This window comes from Stenella coeruleoalba, assembly GCF_951394435.1.
Source record: "Stenella coeruleoalba genome assembly, chromosome: 2".
Classification (NCBI taxonomy): Eukaryota; Metazoa; Chordata; class Mammalia; order Artiodactyla; family Delphinidae; genus Stenella; species Stenella coeruleoalba.
The window spans coordinates 62,605,836-62,627,227 of record NC_137147.1 but is presented as its reverse complement, the minus strand read 5'-3'; the positions used below and the strand labels follow the sequence as shown (position 1 = coordinate 62,627,227).

The window sequence follows — 21,392 nt, the reverse complement described above, 5'->3', positions numbered from 1 at the left end:
GAATGACTCTCAGTGTAGGAGCCCGACAGCAGCCCAGAGGAAGTGATCACGATAATGCTGTTTGTAAAAATCTGTTTAATAAATATACATCTTAAAAGTACCAAAATAATTACCAACAAAATACACTATGTGCACTATTTACAGGGGGTAACACAAACCTTGACAGGTAGCGACTTTTAACCCCACCCCACTGACAGGTTTAACAACACACCTGTTACATGTTACTCCATACAACTGGGCCCAGCCATTGAATCCATGGTGATTCAACTGAAAAGCACAATAAATAAAATATAGTCCTTTCATCAAATTTTGAATAACCTTTCCTCAAAACTCCACCAAAGGTGACATTAAAAAGAGGTTTTCTCTGAATTCCAATGATCCTTCTTGCCCCTCTTCCAAAGTTCACGAAAATAACAAAATAAGGGCTAATCCACCAGAGTAAAATGTTCTGGGCCAGGCAGTGTGCGGTGTGGTTATAAGTATATCCTTTTTTTTTTCTTTTTTCTTTTTTTTTAGAAAAATAGAACTCTTTTTTTGTACAAATATACAAAGTCCACGTTCTTTTAGACACTTTGCGAAGCTCATAACGTCAGGCGCTGGCCTCCAAGCACACAGTCATCATAGGGCAGCTAAAAAGAGAAAATAAGGTAGGTTAAACTTCCAGAGCTTTGCCAAGGGTACTGGGATGATGGTGAGGGCTGCTACTGGAAATAACTCAAGTATTCTTAGACTCCCTCTATAACCTGAATATAAATTAACTTCCTGGACTGAGGGAGTTTTCCTTTAAGGATCCTCTCCTTCAGAAAGAGCAAAAAAAAAACCAAAGAAAAAGACATACTCTTGGGATACTGCTTAGGGACTCTCAAGTTTGAGAGCCTCATTATGTCGAGACCCTCAGAATAAGGAGGAGCCCTAGGGGCCTGAGAAGGTAGAGGGAGAATGGCCTCTCTTCTTCCATTTTGCAGAGCCACGCACAAGTTAATCGGGACTCACCTCATCCTCTGTGAACTCTGACTCCGTGTCATAGCTCTCCTCATCCTCGCTCTCGGGCAGCATCTGAAGGTTCTCTAGGGTCAGCTGGCCCAGCTGCTGCTGTATCCGGGTGCTTGGGCGGCCCCAGGTGAGCTGGTACGGGGAGTAGCCCTGGTAGGTGACCCTGTTGACGTCGGCCCCACACTTCAACAAGAGCGACACCAGGTCGGGATTCTGCAGGTCCACCGCGAGATGGAGGGCAGTTCGGCCATTGCAGGGCTCCTGAAACCAAAAGGAATTTGAGAGGCTTATGGCTGAGTTTGGGGTTTCTGCTTGCAACAAAAGCACGGAATCATATGGAGGAGGGCTGGGAGCCTGATGCACTCCATCTGAAGGCGTGAGGCACTCACCTGTGCGTTGACGTCAGCACCCAAGGACACCAACAGCTCCACGATGCCCAGGTAGCCATGAATAGAGGCCAGATGCAGACATGTGTGACCTAGAAGACCAAAAGTAAGAAAATATAACCCCTTGTTTCAACCCTCACTTCTCAAGCAGAACCTTCCCCCTATTCCTTTAAGGGACAAATTCTTCTGAATTTGAAGAACCCAGAATCTGGGTTCTGGATAGACTTTAGTAAGGCATCAGATAGGCCATTATAAATACATGTGTTCTCAGCTTTTCACATGTTGAGAGTTTAAACCTTGCTCGGACTCCTTAAGTCGGCCCACCTCTCCCTTCCCCATGTCACCTGCCCTCTGATGGGCAGGGCAGCCAGACATACCATTGTAGTTGGTGGCTTGTAGGATGGAGTGGAGGTGCTGGGTCCCGCGGGGCTGAGTCAGGACTCCCACACTGGCCAGGCAGCCTTGCTCACAGGCAAGGTGTAAGGGGGTATTTCCTCGAAAGTCTCGGAGCTCAGGATCACAGCCAGCTTCCAGAAGTGCCTCAGCGATCTCTGGCTGGTTGGTGATCACCGCCAAGTGGAGAGGAGTCTACAGACAGAAGAGGGATAGAAAGCATAAGCCATGGATCCAGCCTACAGGCTGTGTTCCCTTGAAGCCCAAGAGAAATCCTGGTGGTGGGTACTGCTCCTCCCAGGGAGGTACAAGGGGCAAAAGGCAAAATACTAGAGGCCCCAGGTGGGCTTCATAAAGGCCTCCCCAAATCAATGGAATTTTCTGTCCTCTCTAGGACGTTGGCTGATTCAGCTGTAAAAGGTCAGGTCAGATAATGACCAGGAATTGTTAATTTAGAAATCATTGGGAAGAGCTGAGCTAGATCCAGCTTTATCACGGGGTCAGAGAGGCACGGGGCCGGGCGAGCAGCGCACCTGCTGCAGGTTGTTCTGGAAGTTGAGGAACGCCAGGTCTCCCTTCACTTGGCGGACCACTTCCATGGTCAGCACCTTCTCTTCATGGATGATGGCCAAGTGCAGGAACCTGAGGGGAAGAGAGGGAAAACCCCGCAGGGCTGGTGAGTGCGCTGCGTGAGGCTCAGGGAGGCGCGGCCCGCGGGGGATTGCGCAAGGTCGGGGTTTCTGGAGGCCGAGGCCGCGGTGTTTTCCGCGAGGTTATTATGAGCTGAGTGTTCCTGGCAGGCGCCCAGGGACTTTCCGGGCCCCCCCACTTAGGCGGCGGGCGCCGGCCAGACCGCCCAGCCCTCTCGCCGGGCCGGAACGCCCTGTACTTCCCCTCCCAGCCGCTTGGCGCCTGCCAGCGGGGCAGAAACTCCCGCCCCCCTTATGCAAGCGGGGACTTAGGGTCCCCGCCGCAGGCCCGCCCCCGGCCGAGGGGACCCGCAGGGGGGGTGGTGTGTGTGTGTGTGTGTTGTGTGTATGCGCGGCTGCAAGGCAGAGCTGCTGGACCACGGCCTCGGGAACCCGCCCCGATCTCCCAGTCCCCGAGCGCAGCCGTGCACCTTTGCACGGCCTCCGGGTCGGTGCACAGACCCCGGTCCGCCGCCGCAGCGCAGGCCCCGCGCCTCGGGCTGCAGGCCCGGCTACCCCGCCCGGCCCCGCCACCCGGGCCCGCGACACTTACGAGTCTCCGTCCTCGGTGACCTGCTGCTTCCAAGGCTCGGCGCCGCGCGGCGCCTCCTGAGGCTCGAGGCGGATCTCCCTTAGCTCTTTCACCATCTGCTCGTACTCCTCGTCCTTCATGGAGTCCAGGCCGCTGTCGTGGCGGTCGTCCAGCAGCCGCTCCTTCTTGAGTGCGTCCCGGGGGCCCTCCATGGCCCACTCCTGGCCGGGCTCCGCGGGCTGGAACATGGCGCGGTGAGGGCTCGGGCGCTGCTCCCCAGGTGCGCGGGCCAAGGGCTGCGCGGCGCACTGGCTGCTCGCGGTGTCGCAGACCGACGGGACTACGGGTTCGGACTGTTGTGGGCTCCGCAGCGCCGCCGCGGCGCCCTATAAACGCTGGCAGGGGATTTCTCCGGGGCGGGGTCAGGCGCGGGGAATTTCCAAGCCAGTCAGACCAGAAAAGAGAACTGGCCTCGTCCTCTGCTAGGGGGAAAAAGAAGCCTAAACCCCGCGCCCGGGTTCATCAGAGAAACTCCCTGCGATGAGCCACTGGGGTCATGTACAGGGAACTTTTTGATGAACGCTGAGTGGCTGGAAAGTCCTCCCGACCGGGCCCCCTCCCCCGGTACTTCCCTGCAGCCTGCACTCAGTAATCCTGATCCTCTGCAAAGAAACCTTCTTTCCCTGGGGTTTCCCATGATCGATTTGATTTGGGGTCGTCTGCTCCTGAGATCCCAAGGACGCAGGCCTGCAGGGCGGTCCTCTGTTGGGGTTTGCAGACCTGCAGGTCTCCGGTTTTTTAAAAATTTTTTCTTTGATCTTTTGAAGACGCGCGTGGAAATGTTGGCTGGGTATAGGGATTCACTTCCCCAGACGTCTCTGCAGGAAGGACGCACTGGCGGCTGCCTCTGCGTTCCTGCCAATACCAGGCTCTTGGAAGTGCAGGGACGTGTAGCCCCCAGCCCCCCACTCAGGTAGAAGTTGTGAAAGTTCTGGCGTTGAAAACCTAAATGCTTGGAGAACCCTCAAATCATTTCCTCGGGATTAACAATCCTGCTGACTGGGGGAGGGGCAAGCACTCTGCCCTGTATGCGGGAAAATGCTGAATATGACCATAATATTTTTCAAGGAAAGCAAGGCGTTAATCTTTGTAGTAGAGTTGTAGACACCTTGCCATAACAAAATAATTATTGAGGTCATTTTCCCTGATTTGCACTGTGCTGCTGCAGAGAACAGATCTTTAACCTACTTCTGGGTGCCCAGCTGGGTGACTTTCCAGAAGTATTTGGAGAAGGTGGCTGAAGAATGGGTTGAGTAGTGCCTTATCCAAGATTGGGCCTTAAGGTTGGCTAAGAAAGGAACTGCCAGGGATACTGCAGGAGCTCAAGGCAGCCCCAGCGTGGCCTTCTTCCTGCCCCTGCTGGCTCCTTGCTCTCCTGCCTGGGGGAGGACAGCAGCTGGACCTATCCACGCCATATGGGTAGCCACTGGAGGCTCACCATCCTCGGGTCTCATCTGCAGAAATAGAACTTATGCTCTCTGCCCCACCCCCATCTCCTAGCCAATGAGAGGAACGCATTCATCTGTTTCTAGAACTGGTCCAGGCAAAATAAAGCAACTTGGGTCAGCGTTCTTCAGAATGCACCCTAGGAAGCCTCTATAGTTTTGCAGAGATTTCTGGTGATTATTGCAATCGTCTTCAACTTGACTGGCCGTGTACTAACCAACCCTTCACCTCTCCTCATCTCCCCTTTCCCCACTCCCCTACCCTCAATATCCGAATGTAGGAAATCTGGGCCAATGTGGGTGAGAGACAAAATATGAGGGGAAAAAAAGTAAAATCAAGAAATAAACCTTCAGGGTAGTAATGGTCACATACTAAAATGAAAACTTCCCAGGGGTAGACACCGCATGTCTCTGCAGGCAAGTGATATACAAATACATAATTATTAGGCAAGGCGGAACGAGAACTCTAAGTAGGAGATCTCAATTCCCAGCTCTACCTCTAATTAACTGCGTATTAGTTGGAGAGAGTAGCTACCTTTGCTATGGGATACCTGCTTTTATAATAACGAGATTGGATTTAATGCTGTTTAGATTTTTTCCCCAGATTAAAAATTGTATTGACCACAAATGCTTGTGTAACTTTGCTAAGGGTAACCATGTCTCTTAGAAATATCACAGTATAAATTTTTGAAGGGCTCCAACACTTTCTGCAACACATTGTTCGTTCTCAGAACTAATCCTGTAAGTAAGAACTATTGTTCCTACTTTCCTAAAAAGAAACTGAAATGCAGAGAAATTTACCTAGGCATCCCATGGCAGTTTATCTAATTTCTATCCCAACATAGTAATCATTTGGGCAAAGCAGTCATGGTATTAACACTTTTGAAAACACCTTGTGAAAATGAGACTGAATACACTGTAATTTGGAAGATATGCAAGGTATTTTCTACTCCAGTTGTTAGGTAAAATAGAGGGTAGATGTTCCCCCATCTGGGGATATTCACACCTATAAAAAAGGCACAGAAATATCAAACTCTGAATTCCCACTTACAAAGGATACCTTAGAAGACGATTATTAGCTGCAGGTTTAAAAATGATCATTGAAAAAAAAATCATGCCTAAGTCAAAAGTATCTCAGGAATAAGTTTTCTTTGCACCTGCTGTGATGGCTTTCTGTAGCTGAAGGCCTTGGGCAATTGGTGGTCTTTATTCCTGATTGTTTAGTGTGACACCTAGTGGTAAAAGTCAGGTCCAGGCATTCCCTGATTTATCATGGCGCTTTGGAAATTTTGGGAGGTGCTGAGCCTTGATGACCTGTCCCTGTGGTGGGGATTCCCAGGGAGGTCCCTTTTGTTTTTCTGCAACCTGGGAGACAGTTTTGAATAACGTGATCCAACAACATTTCCCTCTATCATATGCTCTATATGGTTTAAATCAACAAACATTACAACTTGAGTGGTAGAGAACATACTTGGAAATCAGAAAACAGATGGAGCAGAAGACAGCAAAACTGATTGTTGGTTTAGAAAGACCTTTGCACACTTAGAGTTCTCCCTACCTCATTGTCAAGCATTTTAGCTAATCTTGACCATTTTAAAGATGTTAAAGCCTTTTAATGTCATTTGGCTTTATTTGGTTTGTTTTGGGCCACACCATTGCGGCTTGCGGGATCTTAGTTCCTGGACCAGGGATCGAACCCGGGGCCTGGCAGTGAAAGCTTGGAGTCCTAACCACTGGACCACTCGGAAATTCCCATTTTTGTTTTTTTTTTCTTAAATGCAAAAGGCAAAAGAATGAATAAGTTAACCTTGAAGCTGCACAGGATACAGCCATAGGGAAGGACAGGATGGCCAGGTTATGCCCCCCTGCGGCAGTGGGGGCAGGAGCATCCCTGTGGGAAAAGGAGCACCATCAAGGCCTGGTGTGATTGCAGGCACCTTGTGCACTCTTCCTGGGTGGGAGATGCACAGCGTGGACTGAACCTTCTGCCTGGGGTGCCCAGTGGCCTGGCAGCATGGAGATATTTCTATAAGTTCAACCAGGTGGTCCAACATATTTGGCTTTTCTTAAAACATCATGGGCAGGGTGTCCTGTGTCAGTTGCCAAAAATTGTTTTAGCCCCAGCAAACCAAACTCCTGAAGAAGGCTGCCCGTGGCTCACTGCAGCCAGGCTGGAAGAGAGAGGAGCTGTGACAGAGCCCTGGAGAGCAAGCGAGTCAGGCATGCTGCTGATGGAGGCCCTACTGTGAAATTCTGAATTTATATTTTGCCTCCCATTCCAGGCTAAGTTTTCTTTCCTCTTGTGGTTAGCAACTGCATCCGTCCACCCCTGTCAGAACCTGGGGCTCCCAAGCTCTGGAACTTTCCCCACAGAAAAGCAGCTGTCAGGACTTTCATTTGTGGTGACCTGAAAATAAGATTGTCAAAGCCTTCAGGGGTTTCTTTTGCTGCAATAAATCCTGCAGTTTAAAGGGAGTCACAGTTTTAAAGGGTCTTATTCTCAAATACCTTCCTATAGGGGCCAGGCAGTTTTCACAGATGAGCGAAGCCGGCCATGTGAGTCCAAGAGGGAGTGGTGGCATCTCTGACTGAGAGAGTATGACCCCCACACTCAGCTCAGACAATTTTTGCCAAGTAGCACCTGGAGTTCAGCACTGATATTCCATTGTTTAAAAAAAATCGGAAAATGGATTTTGATGTGAAAAATTTCAAATCTTAAAGCACTGTAAAAAAAAAACCCAAACAAAATGCATTCCTGCATCTTTTGGCTAAATCGAGCCTGCAGGCCCTGAGTGTAGAACCTCTTTTTTCAGCCCAAGGTATGATGTTTTCGTGGTGCTTTGGGGAAGGCACCCGCCTTCCCCTCCCTTGGCATCACAGGGTCTCTGCTCCTCCGCGTAACTGTAACCGGAGGCTGGGGGTGGAGAGTGTCTGTCCAGGAAGTTCCATCTGCCCCTGCAGGCAGGGTTGGAATCACTAAGCCAGGAAAAGAGAGTTCACCCTCCCCCCAAAAACGTTTCAACACTCTCCTGTAAAATAAGTGTAACAAGTTCAACAAAGTTCTGATTTTTCTTACAAAGATTACTTAGGTTTTTTTAAACACTCAAATGCTTTCAATAAACCTCTCCTTGAGGTGTTCCTGCTTGGCTGGTGCCTCAACCTTGTGCCCTCTGCCAGTTGGGTAACGGCGGCTGCCGGGGAGGGAGGGGGCCTGCACGTGTCACCTGTGGCCTCAATTCCTGGCTCTCCCTTTTCGCTGTTTGTCGGCAGTAACCAAGTGGTCACTAAAGGTGTGAGGGTGATTCACGTTCTGTTGTGTTCAGAGAGGAGTAGTTGGATTAGGAAGGGGGTGGAGGCTTAAGAGCCCACTGCTTCCTCTGCAGGCCAGTACATTTGCTACTTTGGCTTGGGTGTAAATTCACTCTGAGTTCAGTCAGGGTAGGAGGGGACTTAGCACCAGGGCACTCCCACACAAAGGCCTGGTACTCGGCAGGATGGGGGACCTACGGTGAGAGGAGGTCCCTGCCCTTGGGCACCACAAGCAGGGGAGAAGCTCATGACCACCCCTCTCAGCGTCAGAGGCAAAAGCACCACCAGAAACTATACGGGGATGTGGATATTTCTTCCCCTCTGTGGTCTAAGGTCTTGGGAATGGTGTAGGACAAAGGTAAACAGAATCATAGCTGCGTCATAGATAATCATAGGGGAATCATAGATTCGCTTCAGTTTATAAATAGAGTGAAGACTTAGGAACCTTGATCCTCAGCCCTTTCTTGTAATCACCAAGATAATGTCTTTCCCAAACCTCCTTTTAGACCCTCTGTTCTCAGGAGTAGAGCCCCAGTTTACTTGGATAAATATTAAAAATTGAGATGTGTCTTGGAGTCTTATCTCTGAGGCTGTTAAGGGGGCATACCTATAAAAAAAATCGATTCTGAAAGTTATTCTTAGGCTTTTTATTTTTTCAGTTGATGTATAGCTGATTTACAATATTGTGTTAGTTTCAGGTATACAGCAAAGTGATTCATGTATATATGTATATATATATTTCAGACTATTTTCTATTATAGGTTACTACAAGATACTGAGTAAGTTTCCTGTGCTACACAGCAAATCCTTGTTGCTTATCTATTTTATATATAGTAGTGTGTATCTGTTAATCCCATACTCTTAGGCTGATCTTTACATGCTGAAAACAAATGAGAGAGTAAGAGGAAGGGTCACAAACAGAAGCCATGAGCGGAGAGAAAGGGGGAAATTGGCCTGGAACATTTTTCCTTTGTTACTGGGTCTCGGCTGTCAGAGCCCAGTCCCATGACTGTCACATATTCCCTCTGGCTAAGTCACCCAGCTTGGCTCCAAAATGCTCATCATTTCCTATATCCCACAGCTGTTTATATAGGCCATGGTTCAGGGATTATTTTACCAAGAACACTGACATTTTCAGAAAATGAGGTAGATTAATGCATCGTCAAATCTTTAATGCTAATATTTGAAAATTGGGCCATTTAGAAGAGAAATTAAAGAGCATGGGAGATAGGGAATAGGGGTGCCCCTACCTTCATTGACTGAAACTCAAGAGGCTAGGGGAATGGGGTGGGGGTAAGAGCATGCGTGCAGGTCTTGGTAAATAATCTACATGAACACGATGATGGGGAAAGGGCAGGGAAGCACTCGTACAACCTGGTCACAAGGTTGGCTCGGCTGCCTTGAAGGGCTCAGATTCACCCCCAGGTGGCCAGGACATCAGGGCAGGAGGTAGAGGGAAGGATGAGTGTTCACAGGAGAAAGAGGAGGCTACATACAGGGCAGGAGCATGGAGTAAGAGGGGTTAGATAGGGAGCCACAGTGGAATTTTCTTTCACGAATGGCAGAATCCAGGCAAGATAAGGAGCGCAGTATGGATGGTACTGCCTGCAGCGACATCTTCAGGCTGTCTGTGGAATAACTGTTCTCCGAGGAATCACATTTTTTAAAAAAAATATTTATTTATTTGGCTGCTTCGGGTCTTCGTTGCGGCGCGCGGGCCTCTCTAGTTGTGGCGTGCAGGTTTTCTCTCTCTGTAGTTGTGGCACACGGCCTTCAGAGCCTGTGGGCTCTGTAGTTTGCGGCCCGCAGGCTCTCTAGTTGAGGCGCGCGAGCTCAGTAGTTGTGGCACGCGGGCTTAGTTGCCCCGACCAGGGATCAAACCCGTGTCCCCTGCATTGGAAGGCGGATTCTTTACCACTGGACCACCAGGGAAGTTCCCACATTTTCTTAAGGAGGGGATTGCAGGAAAGCTGGCTGGAGGATGTGCTCTGAGATTGGGTATTTAGGTGTGACTATGGTGCCTCATTTATCACAGCCCTGGGGAGAGCTGTGAGTGTTCCCTCTCCTGAAATCCCTATAGCTGATCCGTTCAGTTTATCCTACTTTTGAAATGACTCCACCCCATCCCCTTTCCATTTCCACTGTCCCCACATTAGTGCAGGCCCTGTTTTACCATAGTAGCCTCTCAAATTGTTATTTATACATTTACTGAACACTTACCATGGCTGGCACTTGGTATACTTTATCCTATTTAATCTTCACAACCATTCTCTTAGATGGAGATCATTATCTGTTTTGAAAGGAATTTGAGGCTCAGAAAGGTTAAGTCACTCAACCAGAAAGCCAAAGCCAGCATTTACATCCATCACCCCATGCTGCCCCTCCCATTGTTCCTCTCCACACTCTAACAGTGTGGCTTGACTGTTCCTATTTAAAAGTTTTTCAAAGGTATTAGCACAAGTTCTATGTTGTATTTTCTGTAGTATTAAAAAAACACAGACGTGGCACTTGCACGTGGTTGAAAAAATGGTTAAAAATTCAAGTAAGAGCTTCCCTGGTGGCACAGTGGTTGAGAGTCCCCCTGCCGATGCCGGGGACACGGGTTCGTGCCCCGGTCTGGGAAGATCCCACATGCTGCGGAGCGGCTGGGCCCGTGAGCCATGGCCGCTGAGCCTGCGCGTCCGGAGCGTGTGCTCCGCAATGGGAGAGGCCACGGCAGTGAGAGGCCTGCGTACCGCAAAAAAAAAAAAAAAAATTCAAGTAATATCAAAGGGTTACAGTGATACGATTAAATCTCCTTTCGCTAACACACAGTTTTGTCCTGTTATTTCCTGTAACAGGACCTCTAGTGACATACCATGACCTGCAGGACAGAGCCTGAATTCCTCAGGCAGCATTTACAACCCTCCAGAGTCAGAGCCCGCCCAGCTTGGCCATCCCAGTGCCCGTTTCTCCCCAGCACCAACACTCTGCTCCAGGGGCTCTGGCCTGCACCAGGATATGTCCTCTGCTCTCCCTCCCTGCCCAAGGACCAACTTCCTCCCACTTCCTTGTCAGGACCTACCCTTTCCAAGAGCTCTTCCTTCTCTTCCTCTGCCCTCTTTTGAATCCTTCTAATTCTTATGGCCTGGCTTGCACATAGGGCCTGAGGTCACACGTTGCCTTGTACTGCTTAGTTATTGTTCAGGGTCCCCTTTTGACTCTAGCTTGATGCAAGGATATGGGGTGGAATGGGCACTGCTGGGAGGGGTGGAGAAAATTCATTGCTTCTGTGTCTCTCTTGTCCGGTCCATTGTCTAAGGCATGAGTATCCTCTTGTCTTCAGACCTAACATAATTGTTCTTTGACTCTTCTTGTCTGTTAATATCCTCATTTTTCATCCAATCAACACTTCTCTATCTGGAAATTTTCTCAAGAGCTCATCTGGTCCAGCTTCTGCCTTGGAGTGAGGTGTTATCATTCTCATTTTACAGAGGAAGGAGGCACTGTGGGAGAAAGGCTACTAGGATGACAGAAGGCCAAACCAGAGCCATCATAGAACTCAGCCCATCCGGAGCATTAATAAGAGGAGTGAAGATACTGCAAATAGACTTAGATTGTGCCCCACTTCTCTTCTTTCTTCTCTACAGCTTGAGAGTAACCTCTAGGGTGGGACCCAGGATAAGAAGGCAGATGACTCCTCCTCAAAACCTTCAGTACAGAGATAGATGAGGTCCTGGAGGCCCAGGCCAAGAGATCGAAAAGTAAGTTGAGACAGAAGCTCTAGCTTAGAGGAATCAATAAGCACTCGCCTAGAGTATCCCCTGTGGCAAAAATCCTTCAGGGACATAGGATAAGGGGAAGGAGGTGGAATGGGAATCAATCTGGTTGATTAAGAGGTTGCCCAGCAGGGCAAGGCCTCATCAGAACTCCCATCAATGGATGGCAAGGCTGAAGGGCCCATGGACACGTGGTTGGCTGGACCCAGTGGAGGGGTGACTGTCATTCCAGGATGATCTTTCAGAGGCAGCAGCATTTTCAACACACAATATCATACCTCAAGAGCTTGACCTAGTTTCACAAAGCATGCACCAACTATAACATAATCAGTGCTTAAAACAAAAAGCCTGTACTAAGAATGATATATGGTGTGTCGTCTACCTGACTCAGGTAACATCTACAACAATTCATTTCCCAGATGAGTCTTCCTTAAAGAGGAAATCCTAGAGAGGAGTTTAGGTTATCCAGTGCAGGCTCTAAGTCTCTGATCACAGATAACTTCATTCAAATAACGCTACATGTGAACATCTACGAAATAGTTTTATAAAAGTAGCACAGGGAGGCTATTAGACGCGTTAGCTGTCAGGGCATCTTTGCAACTTTCCACTGTTAAAGGTTTTACCTTTTCACTTCAAGTCTTTATTCTCACTTAAGGTCTAGCAATTTGTCAGGCCAGACCTGGGTGATTCATATTGGTAACAGCAGGATTGAAAATTAACAGAGAGATATATGGGAGGGGTGCTGTCTGTAGGGTGTTGAACTGAGGCTAAAAATAGGTGGGGGGTTCCTGGGGAAGACTCCTTCATGGCCACAGGCACCACAAAAGGAAAACTAACCGGGGAAATCTGCCCACAAGAGAGGACAAAAGCCCCCACCTCTGTCATCCCTTTTGCCCCACAGGAGAAGCTCGAGGTGACAGTGAATTTGGTGCTTTCGAAATGTCACAGCTCCCACAGACAGGCTGACCTTCCTTCCCACCCCAGACTTCAGATTAGAGGCTTTCCCTCTGCGTAAATTCACTTTCTTAGTTCCTGCTCCAGGATCAAGCACAGACGTCTGTCCCTAACTACCTGTAGCTATGTTTAGTCGAATAAAGACACAGACCAACTAGAGAATGGACTTGAGGATATAGGGAGGGGGAAGGGTAAGCTGTGATGGAGCAAGAGAGTGGCATGGACATATATACACTACCAAACGTAAACTAGATAGCTAGTGGGAAGCAGCCGCATAGCACAGGGAGATCAGCTCCGTGCTTTGTGACCACCTAGAGGGGTGGGATAGGGAAGGTGGGAGGGAGGGAGGGAGACGCAAGAGGGAAGAGATATAGGGACATATGTATATGTATAACTGATTCACTTTGTTATGAAGCAGAAACTGACACACCATTGTAAAGCAATTATACTCCAATAAAGATGTAAAAAAAAAAAAGGACTGGTTAAGCTAAGGGAAATGTGACATATTGACACACTTGGCTAATATGAAAAAAGAAATCTCTAGAGAAAAAAGTATTATATAGAGAGGAAAAATAAACATTAATTTGTCAAGTATTTATTAAGCACTTTTGTGCCAGGCACTGCTGGGGTCTGAAGGTACAAAGAAAAGAAAATAGGATCTTGGCTCTTAGGGAACTTACAGGCTGGTGGGGAGATAATCAGGTACAGGAGTGATTTTAGTAAGGAGGCTCACGTTGGGATGTGAACCAAGTGCTCCGGTAGTGTAGAATTGGGGAAGCTAAGGTGGGCTGGGAGGGTTGGTCAAGGACAGCTTTTTTTTTAATTGAAGTATAGGTGATGTACAATATTATATAAGTTACAGGTGTAAAATTTAGTGATTCACAATTTTTAAAAGTTATGCTCCATTTATAGTTATTATAAAATATTGCCTCTATTCCCTATGTTGTATGATATATCCTTGTAGCTTATTTATTTTATACATAGTAGTTTGGACCTCTTAATCCCCTACCACTATATTGCCCCTCCCTGCTTCCCTCTCCCCACTGTAACCACTAGTTTGTTCTCTGTATCTGTGAGTCTGTTTCTTTTTCTTCTTTTTAATTTTAATTTAATTTTAGTTTTGGCTGCCTTGGGTCTTCGTTGCTGTGCACAGGCTTTCTCTAGTTGCGGCGAGTGGGGGGCTACTCTTTGTTGCGGTTCGCGGGCTTCTCATCGTGGTGGCTTCTCTTGTTGTGGAGCACGGGTGCTAGGCACACGGGCTTCAGTAGTTGTAGCACGTGGACTCAGTAGTTGTGGCACACGGGTCCTAGAGCATGTGGGCTTCAGTAGTTGCGGCGTGCGGGCTCAGTAGTTTTGGCTTGTGGGCTCTAGAGCGCAGGCTCAGTAGTTGTGGCGCACTTGCTTAGTTGCTCTGTGGCATGTGTCTTTCTCTGTCTGACTTACTTCACTTAGCATATTACCCTCCAAGTCCATCAATGTTGTTGCAAATGGCAAAATTTCATTCTTTTTTCTGGCTGAGTAGTATTCCATTCTGTGTGTGTGTGTGTGTGTGTGTGTGTGTGTGTGTGTGTGTGTGTGTGTGTGTGTGTATCACATCTTCTTTATTCATTCATATGGACACTTAGGTTGCTTCCATATCTTGGCAATTACAAATGATGCTGCTGTGAACATTGGGGTGCATGTATCTTTTCAAATTAGTGTTTTCATTCCTTTCAGATATATACCCAGGAGTGGAATTGCTGGGTCATATGGTAGCTATTTTTAGTTTTCTGAGGAACATCCATACTGTTTTCCACAGTGTCTGCACCAATTTACGTTCCTCCCAACAGTGTACAGGTGTTCCCTTTTCTCCACATCCTTGCCAGCTTTTGTTATTTGTGTTCTTGATGATGGCCATTCTGACAGGTGTGGGTGATAAAGGACAGCTTTTAAGGAACAAGTAGGAGTTAGTTAGAAAAGGAGGGAGAAGGACGTGCCAGGAGAAGGGAAAGTCTGTGGCAAATCACGGAGGTGTGAAACAAGCAGTTGTACGTGGCTTGGTGTGTGGGGGAGAGATGAAAGTGTTAGGCAGGAAGGAGATGGGGCAGGGCCACGTGACCAAGCAGAGAAGCTGGGACAGCACCTTGAAAGCCATGGAGAGCCACTGGGGGATTTTATTTTATTTTTTAAAAATTTTTTAAATTTTCTTTTCTTTTTTTGGCCGCCCCACGCGACCTGTGGGATCTTAGTTTCCCGACCAGGGATTGAACCCAGGCCCCCTGCAGTGGAAGGGCAGAGTCCTAACTACTGGACCACCAGGGAAGTCCCTGGGTGTTTTACATGGTGGCTGCCATCAGTGTGCTTTGGAAGACTGTGTGGCAAATAGACTGAAGTGGGTTAGGTATGAAGCTGGTGACCATTTAAAGGCAGTGACTGGAAAGTAAGGAAGGATCTACAGGTCTTGGTGCCTGACTGGATGAGAGGGAAGGAGAGAGGGAGGCATCTACGAGCTCTCAGTTTCTGACCTGGGCTACTTAGTGGCAAAATCGGAGGAAGAGTGGGTTGGGGGAAGGTGATGAGTTCTCTCTTGGACGTGTTAATTTGAGGGGTCTGGGGGTTACATAACAGGTGATTGAATGTGGGGATTTCTAAGAGAATGAAATATTTGGGAGTCATTGGCTTACTTGAGAAATAGCTAAAGTCAGGGTGAGGACGAAGCCGCCCGGAATCGTGTGAAGATTTTAAGAACCAAGATGGGAACACCAGAGTTTAAGGAGTGAGCTGAGGCTAAGAAGCCCGCAGAAGAAACTAAGAACAGCCAAAGGGATGGGAGGGAAACCGGAATAGAGGGCTGTCCCAGAAGCTGAAAAAGGTGTGAGGTACAAGAATATGGTCATTGGAAGAAGTGTCCAGTGTGGCAAGATTGTGTGTCTGTGCAAACTGCTCACCAATTCAGGAAACTTGAGAAAAGAAAGGCCAGACTGAAAGAAAAGAAAGCTTTATTTAAAATAGGTTGTTGAATTACTCGCTAATATACAGTTACAAGCCTAACGAAAGGGGTCCTTGAGGGCTGTGATTGCAAGATTTACCATTAGTACATTAAAAGCATATAAGAAAAATTTAGCAGCTCTTTCATTTTGTGAGTGAAGAGAGGGAGGTAGATGAGGTTAAGAGGTGTAACCAAGGTCGCACAATTAAATAGACCAGGACTAGAATCCACATCTCTAGATAATTTAGCCCTCTGCTCTTTCCTCTACATCAGTGATTAGTTCTCAAACTGCAGCTTGTGTTAGAGTCACCAGAGGACTTTTAAAACACAGATTGCTGAACCCCACCCCTGGAGATCTTCATTCAGCAGGTCCTAGGTGGGGCTTGAAAGTGCCTTTCTTCCAAGTTCCAGGTCCTCTATTGCTTCTGGCCGGGGACCACACTTTGAGGACCACTGCTCTAGATGCCTCTTCATCTCTAACACTTAAAAGTACTAAGGATTCTAGAAAGCAGCTCGGTTTCACAGGATGCTTAACCATTCTCTAAGAAACCCTCCTTAGAATATTAATTCGCTTAGAAAGAATACTTTCTTCATGTGAATCAGGGTGTCCTTCTGGAAAGTATGAATATGGAGCTGAACTTGATTCATTCAAAGTTCTGTTCTGAGTGCCCACGCTGTCCTAGACACTCTTCTAGGCATGGGAGATACAGTCCAAAACTCTGCCCTCAGGGAGCTTACCTCTGGCAGGAGACAGAAATATACTAGATAAATAAGTAAAATACAGAATATACTAGTGAGAGTGCTTAGGAGAAAAATAAGTCAGAGAAAGGGGTAGAAATGTCAGGACAGGAGGACATGTTGAAATTTTAAGCAGGGTGGCTGGGAAGATGAGAGGGCAAACAGTGAAGTAAAGATCTGAAGGAAGGGAGGGGAGTGAGCTGGGTGGCTGCTGAGGGGAAGAACCGTGTTCAGTGAGTGCAAAGGCCCTGAGGTGGGTGCTCTTGGACTGCAGGGAGGTTAGTGTGGGTGAAGCGGGGTGAGTCATGGGAAGAGTAATAGGAAATGAAGTCAGAGATCTCAGAAGGCCAGATCAATGCCGGGATCTCAGGAATGGCTTTTTCACGTTTAGGAAATCCCTCCGTAAAATGTTGCTCCATTTCTCTTATACTAAACTGTACTATCTACTTTTGAGAGGATATTAGGTCCCAAAACTTGAAGAGTTATAGACGTTCCCTCCACAGAGTGGCTAAGGAGTTTGCTCAGCAGCTCGTTTTCCCCAAATAGTTGAATACAGACCTGTCTGCAGAGACAGACCTAGGAGGAAACATGTTTCTCTGACCACCTTTTCTGGGTATCTGTGCACTGCCCCATCCCCCCTTCCCCGTCCACGCACCGTCCCCACCCCCTCCTCTTCACTCAATGCTGAGAGAATTGCCCTGGCAATGTCTGCCACATTTTTTCTGAATTACAAATGACATTGTCTGCACTTCTGGGAAAAATGGACCCCACCCACATGAGTCGTGGGCAGCGGCTCAGACCTGCAGCTTGTCCGCCTGCATTCTTTTTATGGTCAGGACTTTTGGGTCCCAGCCCACCTCACAACCACCTGTACTGGGGAAAGAAAAGACCCAGTGCATTATAGGACAGCCTAGGATGTATGTCTTTTTGGAAGATTACTGAACTTATATTCAAACATATAGAAGGCAGACTACTAGGCTTGACGGATCATTGTTCTAAGAAAAGTTTTGCCTTTTCTTATGTTCTCACACACATAGTCTGATCTGGAATAGAACTGGATCTTTTGCACAGCAAAGTGTTTGACTGTTGTCTGCAGAGTCTTGGGCTAGGTCCTGCCCCAAAACATAGGACTAAAAAGATGCAGTCCTGGGCTCTAGGGGGTTATATCCTAGGCCTCTGAGACTGGAGAGGTATTTATGAGAATGAATGTTTTCATGTTGGTACAGTACACGAGAAATATTTTCTAGCAGAACAAAAGAGAATTCTAAGCTTCCCTCACAATCTGGTTTTGAGTCTTCAAGCACCACATCTGTTTCCTTGAGTGGAATATAGTTTTGAAGCCCTATTGGCAAATGATCAAGTTATCTGTGGGTAAAAATGATAAAGTATTGGATTTAAAAACAGATGAGTTTTCACCGATGACTTCTTTCCAGACTTGAATTTCAGGCTCTTAGTGGCCCACATAGAGTAGAGGGTGAGTTTCTGGAGGTGAGTTTCCCCACCTTTTTGGAACAGCTCCTCTGTCCCACCCAGAAAAATATACCATGTGCGGGCCACTCTAAGACCCTAGGTGTCTGGTCCTGCTCCTAGAGTCTGGGGGCTCTTTGGGGCAGGGACATTTTTTCGTTGATCCCTAGAATCTTAGATGGTGGGGGCTGAAGTGACCTTGAAGGTCAGTTTGTCCAACTATTCCTTTTACGTTTAAAGCATGTCTCAATATCCTCACCAAGCGGTCTGGCAACTTTGGTAAAACACCTCTAGCATTTGCACCTAGGAATGGTATTAGGTGATAGGGGAGAGCCCAGTTCCATTTACTGAGGAAGGTCTTTGTGCAGGAGGTGAGTTTTGATGTGGTTAATCTTCTCAGTTCAAATGTAAGTCAGTTCAATTAAAAAAGAGGAAAAGGAAACTTGGCTAATGCCTCTTTTCTTTTGCCAAATGAAACAGTATTGTAGATGGAGAATCAACAATATCTTTTTGGAAAACAGCTAAATGGCAAGCGCCCTACACTCTTATTTCCCTCCTAATTAAAAAACAATCCCACAAAAAGAATAAAAAAGAAAAACAGTCCCAAATGCCAGACCACAACAGCAAAACGCTTCATAGTTGCCTCCACCCCAATAAGCCCTCGTTCCTTGTCTCCACCAACAAAAACAAATGTTATGGCCCAGTCTTTACATGAATCACTCTGTGGAAATGATAGCAAATGTAATAACCCCAGGCAGCTGCAATTATCTAAATGTCTCCCTATTAGCCATTTTAATGGTTGAAGCCCTATAATCAAATCAGAGTGAATGCTAATTGAAATCTAATAGAGCTTACATCTGTGTGATTAGGTATCAGAATTTGATTCCAATATTGTTAAATTTCAGACAAGGCCCATCAAGTCACACTAAAAATAAATTTTATAACCTCAGTGGCAAAAGGAGCTGGATTCTTTCAATAAACAGGGATCAAATTCGAACTGTTTTGTACTGTGCCAGCGTCACCTACCGGGACTTAGTGGAACTGCAGAGACAATCTTTCCTTGGAAGTGGGGCGCAGCTGCTTGTTGTCCTAATCCAAGAAGCTTTCTGAAAACTAAGCAAGAGAAACTCCCCACATTTGTAATTCTGTGGTTAAATATGACTAGTGATCATGAAGAATATTAATAATGATTATTTCTGGGAGGGTGTATGTTGGCAAGAACTAAAGTGGGCTGGACTAGGTGAGACCGGATAATGGAGTGCCGCTGGGTGAATGGCTGGAGATATGAGCCTTAACACTCCCCATGTCCCAGCTGACTCCGTTCTTCCCCTCCTCTCTGCTAACGGAAGATTCACTTACTGTTTGTAATACCTCTGGAATAAATAACATGTACAGAATCTACTGTGGTATGAATACAGTCTCAAAATCCTGTTGAGTAATAGAAGTATAAAATGCTGTCCCTTCCTCAGAGAGTTTACAATCAGTTCTGTGAAGAGATTAGAGAAAAATACACGAGACTTTATAGTAGCAATTGAGGACTGACTTCTGTCATACAGTAGTCTGCTAAGAAGCAATGCTTGGGGTGTAAATTTTTTTAATTGAAGTATATTTAATTTACAATGCTGTGTTACATTATATGTTATCACAAGATACTGAGTATAGTTCCCTTTGCTATACAGTAGGTCTTTGTGGTTTACCTATTTTATATACAGTAGTGTGTACATGTTAATCCCAAACTCCTAATTTATCCCTGCCCCCCCTTGCTATCCCCTTTGGTAACCATAAGTTGGATGTAAATTTTTTGAGGCTTTGCATGTATGAAATGCCTTTAGTCTACACTCATGCTTGAGACAGTTTGGCTAAATAAAGTATACTTTTCTCTCACTTGGTGAATGCCTAGGGAAACTTGATTGTAAAATATATGCCCCAGGAATTTGAGAGGTAGTAGAGGGATGGTAAGTCATATTTGTTGCTTAATTTACTAACTGCATAGAAACTTAAGGTCTGTATATCTGCATACTGGATTTGGCCTGAATTAGCCCTGATTTTTTTCAAACTTTTAAAATTGTGAAATACACATAACGTCATGAAAATTACCATCTTAATCATGTTTGAGTAACAGTTCAGTGGTATTAATTACATTCGTATTGTTGAGCAACGATCACCTATCACCACCATCCACCTCCAGAACTCTTTTCATCTTGCAAAACTGAAACTCCACACCCATTCAACAATGACTCCTTATTTCCCTCTCCCCCAGCCCCTGGCAACCACCATTCTACTTTCTGTCTCTATGATTTTGACTACTCCAGGTACCTCATACAAATGGAACCGTACGGTATTAGTCTTTCTGTGACTGACTTAGTTCACTTAACATAACATCCTCAAGGTTCATCCATATTGTAGAATATGTCAGAATTTCCTTCCTTTTTAAGACTGAAAAATGTTCCCCTGTATGCATATACCACATTTTGCTTATTCATTCACCTGTTCATGGACTCTTGGGTTGCTTCCAAAATTTAGCTATTGCAAATAATGCTGCTGTGAATGTGGGTGCATAAATATATCTTTGAGACCCTGCTTTTAATTCTTTTGGGCACATACCCAGAAGTGGAATTGTTGGGTCATATGCTAAGCCTGTTTTTAATTTTTTGGGGAAACACCATACTGTTTTCCACAGTGGCTGTATCATGTTACATTCACACCAGTAGTGCACAAGGGTTCTAATTTCTCCACATCCTTGCCAACATTTATTATTTTGGATTTTTTGATAGTAGCTATGCTAATGGGTGTGAGGGGGTATCTCACTGTAGTTTTGATTTGCATTTACATAATGACTAGTGAGGTTGAACATCTTTTCATGTGCTTATTGGCCATTCAAATATCTTCTTTGAAGAGATGTCTATTCAAGTCTTTTGCCCAGTTTTGAATCAGGTTATTTGTTTTTCTGTTGTTGTTTAGTTTTAGGAGCTCTCTATATACTTTTTTTTTTTTTTTTCCAGTACGCGGGCCTCTCACTGTTGTGGCCTCTCCTGTTGCGGAGCACAGGCTCCGGACGCGCAGGCTCAGCAGCCATGGCTCACAGGCCCAGCCGCTCCGCGGCAAGTGGGATCTTCCCGGACCGGGGCACGACCCCGTGTCCCCTGCATCGGCAGACGGACTCTCAGACTCTTCCTTTCTGATTTGGATACCTTTTATTTATTTATTTTCTTTCTATTCCTAGTTTGTGGAGAGTTTTTTTTTTTTTTAATAATGAAAGGGTGTTGAATTTGTCAAATACTTTTTTCTGCATCGTTGAGATGATCATGAAGGTTTTTTTTTTTCTTCATTCTATTAATGTGGTGTATTTACATTGATGAATTTTTCATATGTTGAGCCCTCCTTATATTTCAGGAATAAATTCCACTTGGTCATGCTGTATAATACTTTCACTATGCTGCTGAATTTGGTTTGCTAGTATTTTATTGTTGATTTTTGCATCAGTGTTCATAAGGGATATTGGTCTGTAGTTTTCTTGCAGTGTCTTTGTCTGACTTTGGTATTGGAGTAATGCTGGTGTCATAGAATGAGTTTGGAAGTATTCACTCCTTGTCAATTTTTTGAAAAGTTTAAGAATCTTTGGTATTAGTTCTTCTTTAAATGTTTGGTAGCATTCACCACTGAGCCATCAGGTCCAGGGCTTTTATATTTTGGGAGGGGA

At 46.2% G+C, this 21,392-nt stretch overlaps 1 protein-coding gene across 1 annotated transcript; it reads right to left on the bottom strand.

Annotated features, from left to right (window-relative positions):
• Positions 1–55: 55 nt before the first annotated feature.
• NFKBIA (NFKB inhibitor alpha) lies at positions 56–3,556 on the bottom strand. The gene is made up of 6 exons (XM_079913433.1): positions 3,015–3,556; positions 2,306–2,414; positions 1,757–1,967; positions 1,383–1,471; positions 994–1,254; positions 56–629 (listed from the first exon to the last, which is right to left on the bottom strand). The coding sequence occupies exons 1-6, from the start codon at positions 3,239–3,241 to the stop codon at positions 582–584; spliced, it is 945 nt and encodes a 314-aa protein (XP_079769559.1). The 5' UTR covers positions 3,242–3,556; the 3' UTR covers positions 56–581.
• Between the last annotated feature and the right edge of the window lie 17,836 nt (positions 3,557–21,392).

Coding starts and splice junctions, on each gene's coding strand:
- NFKBIA (XM_079913433.1), bottom strand. CDS start 3,241: ATGTTCCAGCCCGCGGAGCCCGGCCAGGAGTGGGCCATGGAGGGCCCC. Junction 2,415..3,014: donor GTCACCGAGGACGGAGACTC/GTAAGTGTCGCG, acceptor TCTTCCCCTCAG/GTTCCTGCACTTGGCCATCA. Junction 1,472..1,756: donor ACAAGCCACCAACTACAATG/GTATGTCTGGCT, acceptor TTGGTCTTCTAG/GTCACACATGTCTGCATCTG.